Source organism: Camelus dromedarius, chromosome 2 (assembly GCF_036321535.1).
Source record: "Camelus dromedarius isolate mCamDro1 chromosome 2, mCamDro1.pat, whole genome shotgun sequence".
In the NCBI taxonomy this organism is placed as follows: domain Eukaryota; kingdom Metazoa; phylum Chordata; class Mammalia; order Artiodactyla; family Camelidae; genus Camelus; species Camelus dromedarius.
The window spans coordinates 83,592,259-83,605,834 of record NC_087437.1 but is presented as its reverse complement, the minus strand read 5'-3'; the positions used below and the strand labels follow the sequence as shown (position 1 = coordinate 83,605,834).

The window sequence follows — 13,576 nt, the reverse complement described above, 5'->3', positions numbered from 1 at the left end:
ATCCCCAGGAGACCCTCCAAATCCAGCAGGCAGGCCTGGCTCAGGTTCCTATAAAATCACTGCCTCTGCCCTTGGACCTGGTGCACACGAGTTTCTGTGTACACTTACCAAGCAAATGGAGTGTCTGTTTCCCCCAGTCCCATGGGAGTCCTAGAGCCAAGGCCTGCTGGCCTTCAAAACCAGATGTCCTGGGGTCTCCTTCTCCTCGCAATGCCGGGACCCAAGCTGGGGAGCCTGACGTGGGGCTTAGAGCTCTCACTCCTGTGGGAGGGCCTCTGTGACTTAACTATTCTTCAGCTTGTGGGTCGCCCACCCCAGGGGTATGGGACCCAATTATATTGTGAGCACGCTCCTCCTGCCATCCCTCTGTGGCTTCCTCTTTATGTTTCCAGTTACAGAAGATCTTTTTTGCTAGGTTCCAGTCTTTTTATTCTATGGTTGTTTAGCATTCAGTTGTGGTTTTGTTGTAGTTGTGAAGAGAGGTGAGCTCATGGTCCTACCACGTCACCATCTTGACCAGAAAAATCAGAAACACTCATTCTTATACACTGTTGTTGATATTAAATTGATACAACTTTCCAGGGAAGACAGTTTGGTAATCACTGTCTATCAAAATAGAGATTTACATTTCTGACCCAACAATTCCACTTCTCTGATTTATCCTATAGACATTGTAGCCCATGTACGAATTTTCCTTTCTACAAGTTTATTCATTATAGCATTATTTATAGTTGTAAATATTGGTAACAAAACAAATGTATCTCAGTTGGGTACTGTATAAATAAATTATGGTTGATAGTAGTAAAAGACAGAACGTTCGTAACTGTTAAAATAAAGAAGAAACTACTCTGTATGCACTGATACGGGACAATCTCCAAGCTATGAAATTAAGTGAAAAGCAAGAGGTATAAAATAGAATAGCCTGCTATTTGTATAAAGAATAATACATAATAGCCCATAATGAAAAAGAATATGAAGAGGAATATATATATGCATAAATGAATCACTATTCTGTACACCAGAAATTAACACATTGTAAATCAACTACAATAAAAAATTTTAATTTAATTTAAAAAGAATAATATATAATAATTATTTGCAAATATGTAAAGTATTTCTATAAACATGCCAAGAAACATGAGATGGGTTGCCTCTTCTAGGGAGGTCAGATTGATGGTGTTGGACAAAAGTGGGAGGGAGATTCTTGTGCTGCATACAGTTTTATGTCTTCTGAATTTTGAACTATTTAAATGTATTACATATTCAAAACAATGAAAAATATTTCCAAAACTGTACCTAGATAAAAACATCTTGTTGCAGTTTTATCTAGCTTGTCACTTACAATACTGTAACTAAAATGTAAAATCAGATCCAGTTTGTCCTCCGCCTACTCCTGTTTGAAGTTTGCCTCCTTTGTGTTGACAATAAAAATGAAACAAAATGTTTGACCCTTTTCTAGGTGCTGTTCAGTAACTGTCTAATGAGCCCTCCATTCCCACTTCATCCATCTTTGTTTTAAAGTTCCAACCAGAGGGCAGATAATCTTAGGAAGAAGTATTTTTTAAAGTTTCTTATCACTCAAATCCATACATGACAGTATGTCTTTAAATGTTTTATGTATGTGTGATATGGAAGGAAGTGATTGGAAAACAATTTTAGTGGATTTCAATTTTAAGGATTTGGGGGAAGATAACCCAAAAAGCTGGAAGTGTGATGATAGTCTTATTTTCTCTCGCAGATATTAAGCATCGCCGAATACCAATCTTATTCTTTGCGAACAAAATGGATCTTAGAGATGCAGTGACATCTGTAAAAGTGTCTCAATTACTGTGTTTAGAGAACATCAAAGATAAACCATGGCATATTTGGTAAAGTTTTATATTTACTCTTCTTTTTATCATTCTAAAAACTCCAAACTTAAAGGTTTGTTGTTTTTTTTTTTTCCCAAGTTCATTTTATAAGTGACTTAGCATGGTAGAATGTAAGGTAAGGATCTTGTTTTATAGAATTGTGGCATTGCAGATATTCATGAATGTACTACCATTAAACCTTTTCAAATCTTTTCATGGGTAGAAAAATAAAAACAAAATCTTTTCGTGGGTAGAAAAATAAAAACAACTCTTTAAACTTAAAAAGCCCACTTACTCATGCATCTTCAACCACACTGATTTTCTTCTGCGCATTGAATCAGCCAACCACAATCCCATCTCTAGGCATTTGTACTTGTTACTCCCTTTGCCTGAATCAGTCTTGAAAATAATTGTCCTGCTTGCTATTATACTTCTTTTGGGAAAGAGACCTCTCTTGATGACTCCCTGAAATACCACTATACCTTATCCCCATCTCTTGTTTTTTCCTTTTCTTTGTTTTTATTGCCATGTGACTTCTTGGGCTTTTTTTTTCTTTCTTTTTTGTTTTATAGTCTTATCTTCCTACACTAGTGCATTAGTACCATGAGACCTGGAATTTTATTGATTTCGTTCTCTCTATAGCCCCCGGAACAGTAATTGTACCTGCTACTTAGTAGATACACAATAAATATTTGTTTATATGAATAAATAGAAATGTTAAAATTAGTCTTATTTGGACATACTTGTAAGATTGAACTCTTAAAAAGTAGCTGAAATTATTATACATTGTTTATTTAGAAAGCAGTTTCTTACTAATATATTTAACTCCAGTGTGCCTTTCTACCAAAAAATTCCAGTAAGGATAACCAGAAGTTATATGTTAGAGAAGATTTTAATACCTACCACTACCTTATATTAAATTATCCACCCACTCCCCCTGCTGGATGATATCCTTCTCTTGCCATTTTTCCCCTTTTCGTAAGAAGGTGTCTATTGAGAAAGGCTGGAAACAAAGGCAAAGAACTCTAGGAAGCAAGGAAGTGGTAGAGCTCAGAAAAGAACATTAAGAACTAACCTTGGTGCTGAAAGAGTAATGACATACAGAAGAGCTGAGAACACCCTTGAAACTTCTCAGTACTCAAGATCACGTATCTCAAGGAAAACCCTCCTTACTTTTCCTCTGATTCTCGAGTTGGAATTTGAGATTGTGTGCTATTTGGTTGGTAAATAAAGGAGGGATTTGGGGTAGAGAAATATCTTAAGGTAGAACCTTTGTATTTCTCTAAATCATACTTAAATTGATAATATCTAAAGTAGATTAATTTTTTAATTTTTGCATTGGATTAAGTGCTGTGACTGCTTTGGTTAAAAGTACAGCATTCAAAACATGGGTCTAATTAGTAAAATATACAGTCTTGCTTTTTGAAGTAGAAATTAATTTTACAAATTTGGAGAAGTCTCTTTCTACTTTGAAAATTAACAATTGAATTTTAACCAATTTATTTAATTGTGACATCTAAATACTTTTTAGTGAAAGAAAAAGTGGTATCTGATGCTATAAGGATATAGACTATTATATTGCTAGTTTCTGTATTTCTGTATAACCTAGAATGCCAAATTTTTCTTTGAAATTTGTCTAAAATTTTGGCTTCTTAATTCGAACTGGACATCTGACTAAGTTCCAATTAGTGTTTCATTTGTTAAGTTTGTTTTTTATTTTTTGCAATATTTTTAAAGCATGTATGAAATTAAAATTACACTTAGCCTTCTTTTCTAGTTTTAGAGAGAAAGGTAACACTCAGTGATACTGAGTGTTGACCATGGTACTAAACATACAGTAAACTCTGATGTTCAGGTTTTGATTGTGTTATTGTTCTTCCCATGTGTTCATTGACTCAAGTCTCTGGCGTGACATGTGTGTGTATTTGCTTATTTACTGTGTTGTGAGGAAGACGTAATAAAACAAGTAAATAGATGTATAAAATGTCAAAAAATAGAGGAAGATAATAAAAGAAAGGATAGCGAGACATGGTTCCTCTCTGACATCTAATTGAAGTCAGGGAGCAGTTCATGCAAAGGTTCAGAGGAATAGCTTTCCAGATAGAGAGCCCAGCAAGTGAAAAGACTCTTGGATGAGAATGTGCATGGTGTGTTCTAGAACAGCAAGGCGTCCGTGCTGGCTGGAATAGAGTGATCTAGGAGGAAATTGTAGGAGATGAGGCCACTGAGAAATAACCAGGGGCCATGTCATGTAAGGCCTTGTAGAACATGGTGGAGACTTGGGCTTTTATTCCAGTTACAGGTCTTATGACTTATTTAAAAGGAAAGGTAGAATTTAAACATTTGGGAATTATTAGGAAAAGATGCAGGGCTTTTAGTAGGGTAGTAATACCTACACCAAAGGGGAAGGATTTCTTCCTTGTATTACTTGTTTGGGACTGTGGTCTGATTTGGGACTGTACGTTTGTGATTAAATCAATACATTGATCTTTCTTGATTTAAATATTTCAGTTACTGATGTTTTGCCATTAATATAGATGATCCATAGTTTGCTTTGAATAATTGTGTATCTCATGATGTTTGTCTCTGTCTTCCTATTTTAAAACAATTCTGTAAGTCATATTCTTAGTCTAACAAGTAATTCCTTAGAGATAAATTTTTTTTTATTAGAGGCAAATTAACTCTTTTAAAGGTTGTTTAGTACATTTTAAAATCATGCTTCAGCACACCAAAAGGAACACTAATCATTCAGAAAATCTATTTTTATATACTAATTGCTATTATACAATTACATTTTGAAAGGAAATAAGTAAATCAGTAACATGTTATGAGAAACTATCAGTCTGAATCTTTGAAAAAGATTATTTGATACTCTAAAAATCCTCTGCATCTTATTATTTTAGTTTATAATTTAATTATTTATAAAGTAATGTCACAATAAAGACTTAGGTTTACTCTCAAGAATAGAAAGACAATGAAAAGATCCTGTTTTATATAAATATCTCAAATATTTAATTTTCACAGTAACACCATACTAGGCCAATGGTAACATTCCTCCATTTAACAGATGCTAAAACTAAAGGAAGAAGAGTTAATAACATAACCTCTCCAGGTTTCTGAAGCCAATAAATATAAAGTTGTGGTTGAAATCTACTGGGGTTTTTTTGATTTTATCAATTTACCAAAGTTATAATTATAGGTTTATACCTCTAGATACCAGATTTCACTTTGAATAAAATCATTCCATCCTATGGCTAAATTACAACCCAAGTCAAGCATTTCTAATAAATAAATGCTATTGAGTCACTGGGGCAGGGCAAAAAGTAGGATGGCGTACTCTATAAAACTCTTCCACTACTGGGAGAATAACTCAGAGTATGTTTTGTTAATGTCAACCTGAATAATATTCCTTGAATAATATCTTTTTAATGATACACTCTTCCAAGTGTCTATATAAATTATGAATCATTTTCTCATGTCTTGCTTCTGAGCACTCAGACTTTTATATCCTGTATATATTCAATTGCAGTACTTAGCCAGTTTTTCTCAGATATGTTACCAGAAAATATTAATTTGTCATATGAGAAAATTATAATTATTCTTACAGTTTTATGATGTAATGAAATGGGTATTTTTTTATGAATTTTATTTCAGTGCTAGTGATGCCATAAAAGGAGAAGGATTGCAAGAAGGTGTAGACTGGCTTCAAGGTACATCACCAAATACTGTGCATCTTCAGCCTTTATTTCCTTTCCATTCACATTTTCTTTCCTTTTTTACATTTTGTTTTTATTATATCACTGCCTTTTTTCCTCTTGTCTCCATTTATTTCTGCTATCAGAAAAAACAATACAGTAAGTATCCAATACCTTGCTCCATTTACTTCAATTACATCTTTATAAAGAATTTATTTAAATAAAGTGCTTACATCAATATACATGACAACTCTAGGAAATAACTTAAATTTATGGCAACAAATTTCTTTCGGATCTGGTAATAGAAGCACATTTGAAGTTTGGGACATATTTTAGACCTTACTATCAATAACTAAAAATATATCTGCATGGCATGTATGTATCTTTTACAAATCATGCTGTACTCCACATGTAGCTCCATTTATACATGGCATGTTTATGCAACTTTTAACTCTCATATTTAGTATTATATATACTGATGTTCTGTTAATGTTTTATATATCACAGTTCTATTTGTTATTCCTCAAAACAGCTGTCATGGGTTGGTACAGGCTTACTCTACCAGGGAAAAAAATTAAGATACATCATTTTCCCTAAGGTTACTTTGTCTTCAACACGGAGGAATAGCTTGAAGCACAATGACTCACACAGAGCAATAAAACATGAATGTTAATGAAACCAAGTTTTGTGGGTCCTTCTTATTACAGGACCCTGAGGATCAGGCAAAAAACCTTCCGTTTGTGGGCAGAACAGCTGAGGGTGATTTCTATTAGGAATCTCCCTGGCCTGAACAAGAGTGAACAACAAGAGATTACGAATTCTAGTTACAGTCTTGTGGCTATACATTTATTTTTTTCTATACCAACCTTACAATTCCAGTTACATGTGATTTTTTTTCTCTTCTGTATGTCATCGTGGATCTAGGGGCACCCTGCTTGCCCACCACACATAAAGAGACAACATCTCTTTGGTTCAAAGTGCTAAATGTGCATCTGAGAAATATTTCTACATTTTATTAGTAAAACATGGTATTTTAGTTGCCTGCACAGACTGTTGTATTTCTCTTCCATTTGTGTTTGTGTGGTCATCATGCCATTTACCATTAAACTGCAGAGAACTTTCTAGTCGTATTTTACAATTAAGTAACAATTAAGAACCTCTGGTGGTTCTCAGAACTAGTGGGATTTTTCTGTCAACATACCAACTTAGTTTCTTAGACTGCTAAAGAAGTGGTCACAGTGGCCACTTTATGGGACAGATTGCCACAAAACACAGATACGTTACAAAGGAGCATTCCAGAGAAGACACCAGAAGCATGTTTTCAGTCTTTGTTTACTATTTTATTATTGCTCACAGTGGAGTACAGCATAGATGGAAACCCCACTATTACTCCTGATAAAGTAATTGAAAGCAGAGTGCTTACTGAAAATAGGTCACACACACTCTCTTTCTGGTTTTATTTTGTCTGTAATAATGAGGCCACTAGGTGTCAGTGACGATCCAACATCACAGTGCCACTTGCCAACTCTGGTCTTCTTACCTAATCTTTGCATCTTACCTCCCAAGTATTTGTAAGAAGGATACATTATTGGAAATACTTCTGTGCCCTTATGTTGCCACATTATTTTATGTACCCTTTATAACAGTTCTCTGCAAGGTAAGTAGTACTATCCCCATTTTGTGTAGGCAGCATGCAATGGTAGTAAAAGGCACTTGGGCTTTTATTTATTCCACTACTTATTAGTTACTGACATCTCTTATTATCTTACAAAGATAATTTTCTTCATATGTAAAATTTTAAAATGTCAAAAAATTGCTGTACAGATTAAATGAAACGCTGTATGTGTTAAAGTGCCTAGCATAAGAAAGCATTCAATAAATGTTAAATTCACCCTTTTACCGAACTGCTCTATTCAGCAGAGGAGGAAACTTAGTATGTAGATTTAAAAGTTTATCAGTTTGTTTTGAGTAAGAGAACCTTTGTTCATAATTTCTATGTAATAGTAAATAGTTTACATTTTTGATACTCCTGTCTCTCTTGATTTGGAAAGAGGTAAAAACCTGTTTTCCAAAATAAATAGCAGTTAATACAGGAGACTCGTCTGTGCCTATAACTGTTAATTTATTAGATAAAGGTGTTTTTTTTTTTATAAATCTAACTGTAAGTGTATTCTGAACTCAAATCTCTTCATTTTGCCTGCAAAAATTTGAAATTTCCTAGGATGGCGAACAAGAAGGCCTCTGGTTCATTTTGGACCGATTTAACCTTATTATTTTCAGTTTAAGTTTGAAAAATTTGGAGTAAAATATTAAATGACACATTTTGTACCATGATTCCATTCTCTTTTGGAAGGAGTCTCAATAATTACCTATGCATTACAGCCCAAACAGAAGAACCCCTGAGCAGGCAGACTACAGAGTATTTTTTAAAACTACCAGGGAATATACATAAAATATTACAGAGATATAAATTGTTTTCTAGCTCTGAAACTTTCAAATGAGATATTTATAAAAAGAAATCCTGCCACATGACTAATGAAACTTACTCATTTTATCACTTTATCTTTATGGGACAAGTTATTAATGCTTCCAGGTTTTAATATAGGACTTCTATAACCTATGCATATAGGTGTTCCAATGAGAGACAGAGGATTGAGCACACACTTTGTTTCATCCCCTCCTCAGATCTCACTAACAGTAAAGAGACTTTTGTTTAAAGACATTAATCCATGAGGACAAAAAGAATGGGAATGACAAAAATGGCAACCAAATTTGGAAGCTGAATATCTGAAGAATGTTGAATAATTTAACATACCTGAGAAAGCTGAATTCTAAGCTAGCCCTGGAGAAAGCTGGAAAGCATCCTAATTTACATTGCAGATCCCCTCAAAGGCTCAGAAATAGACATTGGAAATAAAGATGAAGTGAGACTGAAAGGATAAGGCAATTGTACATCCTTGCTGCAAAAGAAGGCTGCAGTTTCATTCTTTGCAGAGAGTCTAATAGTACCTCTGACTGGAGAATACCAAGCACAACTGTGTGTGGTGATGCTGAACTGAAAATAAAGAGTGACTGAGAGTTTCATACTTAATACGGTAACTGTCTTCTGCCTTCTCCTGTTTCTCCTAGAAGACACTGTCAGTAGGTAGGAGATAGAAGGTCATCTCTGAAGAATCAGACCAGCCTAAGTGAAAAGACCTAAAGATATTAACACTAGAAATCCTCAAGGAAATGGCTTAGCTAAATACACTAGAATAAAGACCACTTTTGACAAGCCTCACACACAACAAAATTCCAATCAGCACTCATACAAATGAGAAGATCAAAGGATCACCAGGTATTTGAAGACCAAAACATTAAGAATTATTAGAACTTAAACAAAAAAACAGGTTAAAAGAAGTAGAAGCTCTTTAGGGAGGACATTTCAATAAGCTATTGCAGTATTCTCAGAGAGATAAGAAAAGGTATTGCTTTGGTGAATATGGTCAGGATACTGCTTGAAAAGGAACAAAGAACAAAAAATGAATTCTTGGAAAATAATAAAATAGTAGAAATGGAAAGCTTAATAAAAAGAAGATAAAATAGAGGCAAGCTCTCTGAAAAGCAAAAAATGAAAAATTGGAAAGAAAAGAAAGTAAGGAGTCATTTTAGGATGCCCAATATCCAGATAATAGGAATTCTTGAAAGAGAGAACAGACAAAATATAGAGAAAAGATTATCAAATAAATTAAGTAGTATTTTCCAGAAGTGAATGATGAGTTTTTAGTTGCCAGGTCCCTTGAGAACCCCATGTGGTGGATGAAAATATTTCCACCCCAAGGTGCATCATGATCAAAGTCAACACTGAAGACAGTGGAAGATTCTACAAGCTTCCTGAGAAGAAACAGGTTTCATCTAAAAGATAAGGAAACAAAGTAGCATAGACTTCTCACCAGCAATATTTGGAAGCAATGCCTGGAAAAGTCTAAGGAGAAAATAATATTCTTGGGCAGTATCAGTGTATTGTGACTATAGAATTAAGACATCTTCAGCTGTGTAAAGTCTCAAGAGTTCACTTTCTGTACCTTTTACTAAGGTAGCCACTGAGAAATGTACTCATCAAAAACAAATGAATAGACCAAGAAGAAAAAATGTGGAACCGTGAAATAGAAAAACCTGCACGAGAGAGTCGGGGAAGGAATCCCAAAAGAACAATAACGGAGATCCTAGAATCCTAATGAAAGCTCTCATACGAAAATAACTGGGCAAGCATGGAGAAAAACTGTTTCAGACTAGAGAGTTTTGCAAGACTCTAAGGGAGAGTTCTTCTGAAATTGATCAACTAGGTAACATGCTTCATAATAGTAAAAGTTGAAACACTGAGAGTAGTGGGATTGAATTCACGTTAAGTAACATTAAAAAAAACCCCAAAAAACTAAGATAGGGTTGGGGATGCAGAGCATTCCCTAACTGCAAGAAAAAAAAAATGTAATAGAAGAAAGGAAAAGTAACCAGGGCATACCACTGTCTGGGCTGTGAATAGTATGCATATAGGCATCATACTGATGACTGCATTACTGTTAGGAAAATGGGACTACTAGAAGCATCATGAGAGTGGCAGAACAACAGTATATGAGTGTTTGAGAACAGGAGCCTCATATTACATTGAAGGGACTGATATTTCAAGTAATGATAAAAGCTTATTATTTAGAGTTACAGAGGTAATCACCTAAAAGAAGTTGGGAGTAGGAGAAAGAGGAGACGAGGCAAGGGACTGCTGTTTTTCATTATAAGCTTTGTAGAACTAGTTAACTTCAACTAGGTGCATGTACAGTGACAAAAATAAAAACTATAGCATGAATTGTGTTTTGAAAAAAAAAAAACAGGTGTATGTATAGGTTTCTACCATGTTCTTATAGATTTGTCTTGGATTACTTTAGAAAACATTTTGCTCTGTAGAGACTGATGATTTTTTGTTTGGTTTTTGTTATCAGATCAGATCCAGGCTGTGAAGACATGAAAAGATAGTATTTGGAAACCTCAACAATTTTCAATTCAAGGAATATATCTTAAAGCAAACTGAACTTTAAATTTCTTAAAAGGTGTTTGTACATCTGAGAATACTTTATAATCTTCTGCTTGCATTTATGGACTCTGAATGAGGTTTTTAAGAACATAGGACTTCAGGTATGCTAATCTGGCCATTAATTATATGAAAATTAAATTTTTCCTCAGAAGGGCTCCCTCCCCAGAATTACCGACTTCTTGTTAAAAGTCTGCATTTGATTGTAACTAGAATGTTTAAAGTCAGAGTTATAAGCCATCTCAATATCTCATCATGATTTATGATATCTTTAATGCATTTTACTTTTTTTAATTGTCTTCTAAAAATTTAGTTTATCATATGACTTTTGTAGTATGATTGTGCTTGTGGAAAAAGAACTTTAAATATTTATAAGGGACCATTGGGTAATTAATATATATTAAAGTTTTTCTATATGTCACCACTAATAAAACATAAAGTGTACCAAGTAGGATGCTTTGTATGCTAAAAAGAATAATGGTGTGTTACTATGGTATTTGGTGTTTTACTGTCAAACATTTGTAAATTACCTGAAACCAAGTTAAGCTAAATTTATCCAGTGAATATATATGAAACATCTCTATACCTATACTAGTTTGGCATTTTCCTAGGCAATGGTGATACAAGATAAATGAAACATATTCCTTTTCCTTAGAGTACTTAAATTTGAGGGAGAATTTGAGAATCTTTTCATTCATAATTTTATTACATTGGCTGAATGAAAATACTGCATCTTAAGATTAAGAAGTATAGAAATGAATTAATGTGATTCTTCACAATTATTACAACTTACTTCTTCTTTCTTCTGTTAAAATGTCTCCAGTTTACTGCACTACTTTGTTAAAATAGACTGTGACTCACCAACTATGTTTTTCCTGAGCATAAACTGCTACAAAAATGTTCTTTAGAATTTTAAACATATCTCTGCCATTTACTGTATGCAAATTGTGTTACTTCTCACAACTTGGAGACTACTTACAATTATAAACTCTAAATAGAAGCTTTCATTTCAAATTAATCACTGGGAAACAGTATACTGAGCAATGGTGTGAATCCTGAAAAATATTACGTATAAGGAAAAACTGTAATATCAGTGTGTAACCTCTTAAATATCCTTAGCTGTGAAAATGATAAAAATAAAAGGGAAAGGGTAAGTGAGTAATAAGGATGTGTTATAGTAACTATGGTAGTGGTATTTTCACAGAGATTGAATAAAATAATTTTAAAACTACAGTAAAAATTCTGTAGTCCATTTTCTCTTAGTGCAGAAATCCCAGTGATTTAGAATTTGGCAAATTGAAAGTTATCCAGAATGTTCCAGTGAACCAGCATTTTAGCTAGCTTTCTCTCATAAATTGTTTTGATGAGGATACAAAGTGAGTCTCGAATTGCCTCAGATATAAAAAAGGACATGAAGATGAAAACACTGACTTTAATAAAAAAAATTAATATTATGTAACTGTTTTAGGAGGATGGAGAAAGGGGTGTTTTAAGAGAATTCAAATCTCATCTACAGTAGGTAACAATAATAATAGCTATCACTATATGGTCACTCTGTTTTGAGCAAGATATCATACATATGTGGGATTTTGCATCATATAATCCTCACAATAACCTCATGTAGTAGATTCTAGTATTTGTTTTGTAGAGAAGGAAACTGAGGCCTCAAAGTTTATTTGTTAAAGGTCACAAAGCTGGTAAATGATGCTGAGATTCAGAACCAAAAGTTCTGTTTAAAATGGGTGATTCAAGAGCTAAGAGTGTTGCTGATTTTAGAAATATAGAGCTGTCTGCCATAAGAACAGCTAAAAGGTTGGGAAAGTCTCACTGCAGTGGGAGACCCGAATGGGGCTAGAGGAGGTCAGGAACAAAGGACTACTGGTTTTTTTGGTTTTTGTTTTTTTGTTTTTGCTTCTTTTAAGTCTATTAACACTTCAAATTTTAAACTCTGGGAAGAAATGACTGATAAAAATAAAACTATGTTGATGCTAGTAAGTTAATTAGTATTCCATATACTATAGTAATTCACACTTAAGCAAATATTTAGAAGAGAGGGACATACTAATTTTTTCCTTTGTTTCCATGATCTCCAAATCTAGTGTATAGTCTATAATAAACATTTATTCCTACTCTACATTTTCATGTAAAGATTATGTACAGCAAGTTGGACTGCAGTGGTCACAGGATGCCATGTAAGTGTGCAAATGCTGAGGTTATTGTGTTTGTATTTAGCATTATGCAATTAAAATTTATTGCATTAAAGCTCAAGCAAGCTTTTTATTTCATGTTTAGACATCACTGTGTTGCAAAGTGTAATTCATTAAGCTCCACATTTCAATATAACACCTCATAAAATGTTCAAAAGTTAGCCTGTTGTATGTTTTGCATTTAAATATTTATATGTGGTACTATTCAGCCTGTGCCTTATAAACCACAAAAGGGCTGAGTTATATTTGTTTTCTATTTATTTATAAGTTGTCTGCTAAAACTTACGATTGTCTTATTACTTATTTTTTTCCTTTGAAATTTTTGGCCCACCTTGTTGTGATTTCTATAAATAAAATGCAGTTACTCTGAAGAAAACTTAAGGTAAATACATCCTGCATGTAATTCTGATACATTAAAATACTGTAGCATTTTAACTGACTTTGTACATATTTTCTGCTTTCCAATTACTCCCTCTTGCTTCTTAGTTAAAAAATAAATAAAACCAATATTAAAAGCTCACTTAAATGGATGTTAAAATAGGTTTTTTCATTTCTGGGGCCAGAAAGAAATACTGTAATGGTTGAGAAATGGTTATTGTGTTTAATTAAATGTTTCAAGTAACTTAGTTATTACATTTTTAAAGTGAATCTTTCTCATTAACGATGTTCCTTCTGGGGTCTGCAAGGGACTGCCTCAGGACCATTAGTGCCTCTTCTCTCTGATCACTAGATTTTAATGCCACTCTTAAACTTAAATAACTT

General features: G+C 33.6%; 1 protein-coding gene across 1 annotated transcript in view; it reads left to right on the top strand.

Moving 5' to 3' along the window:
• Window positions 1-13,249, top strand: part of ARL6 (ADP ribosylation factor like GTPase 6) — a 41,580-nt gene extending 28,331 nt beyond the window's left edge. Inside the window, exons 6-8 of the mRNA XM_010978506.3 lie at window positions 1,739-1,868; window positions 5,505-5,560; window positions 10,519-13,249. Coding sequence (XP_010976808.1) covers window positions 1,739-1,868; window positions 5,505-5,560; window positions 10,519-10,544 — 212 coding nt within the window. The 3' untranslated portion in view covers window positions 10,545-13,249. The remainder of the gene's footprint in view (window positions 1-1,738; window positions 1,869-5,504; window positions 5,561-10,518) is intronic.
• Window positions 13,250-13,576: the final 327 nt, after the last annotated feature.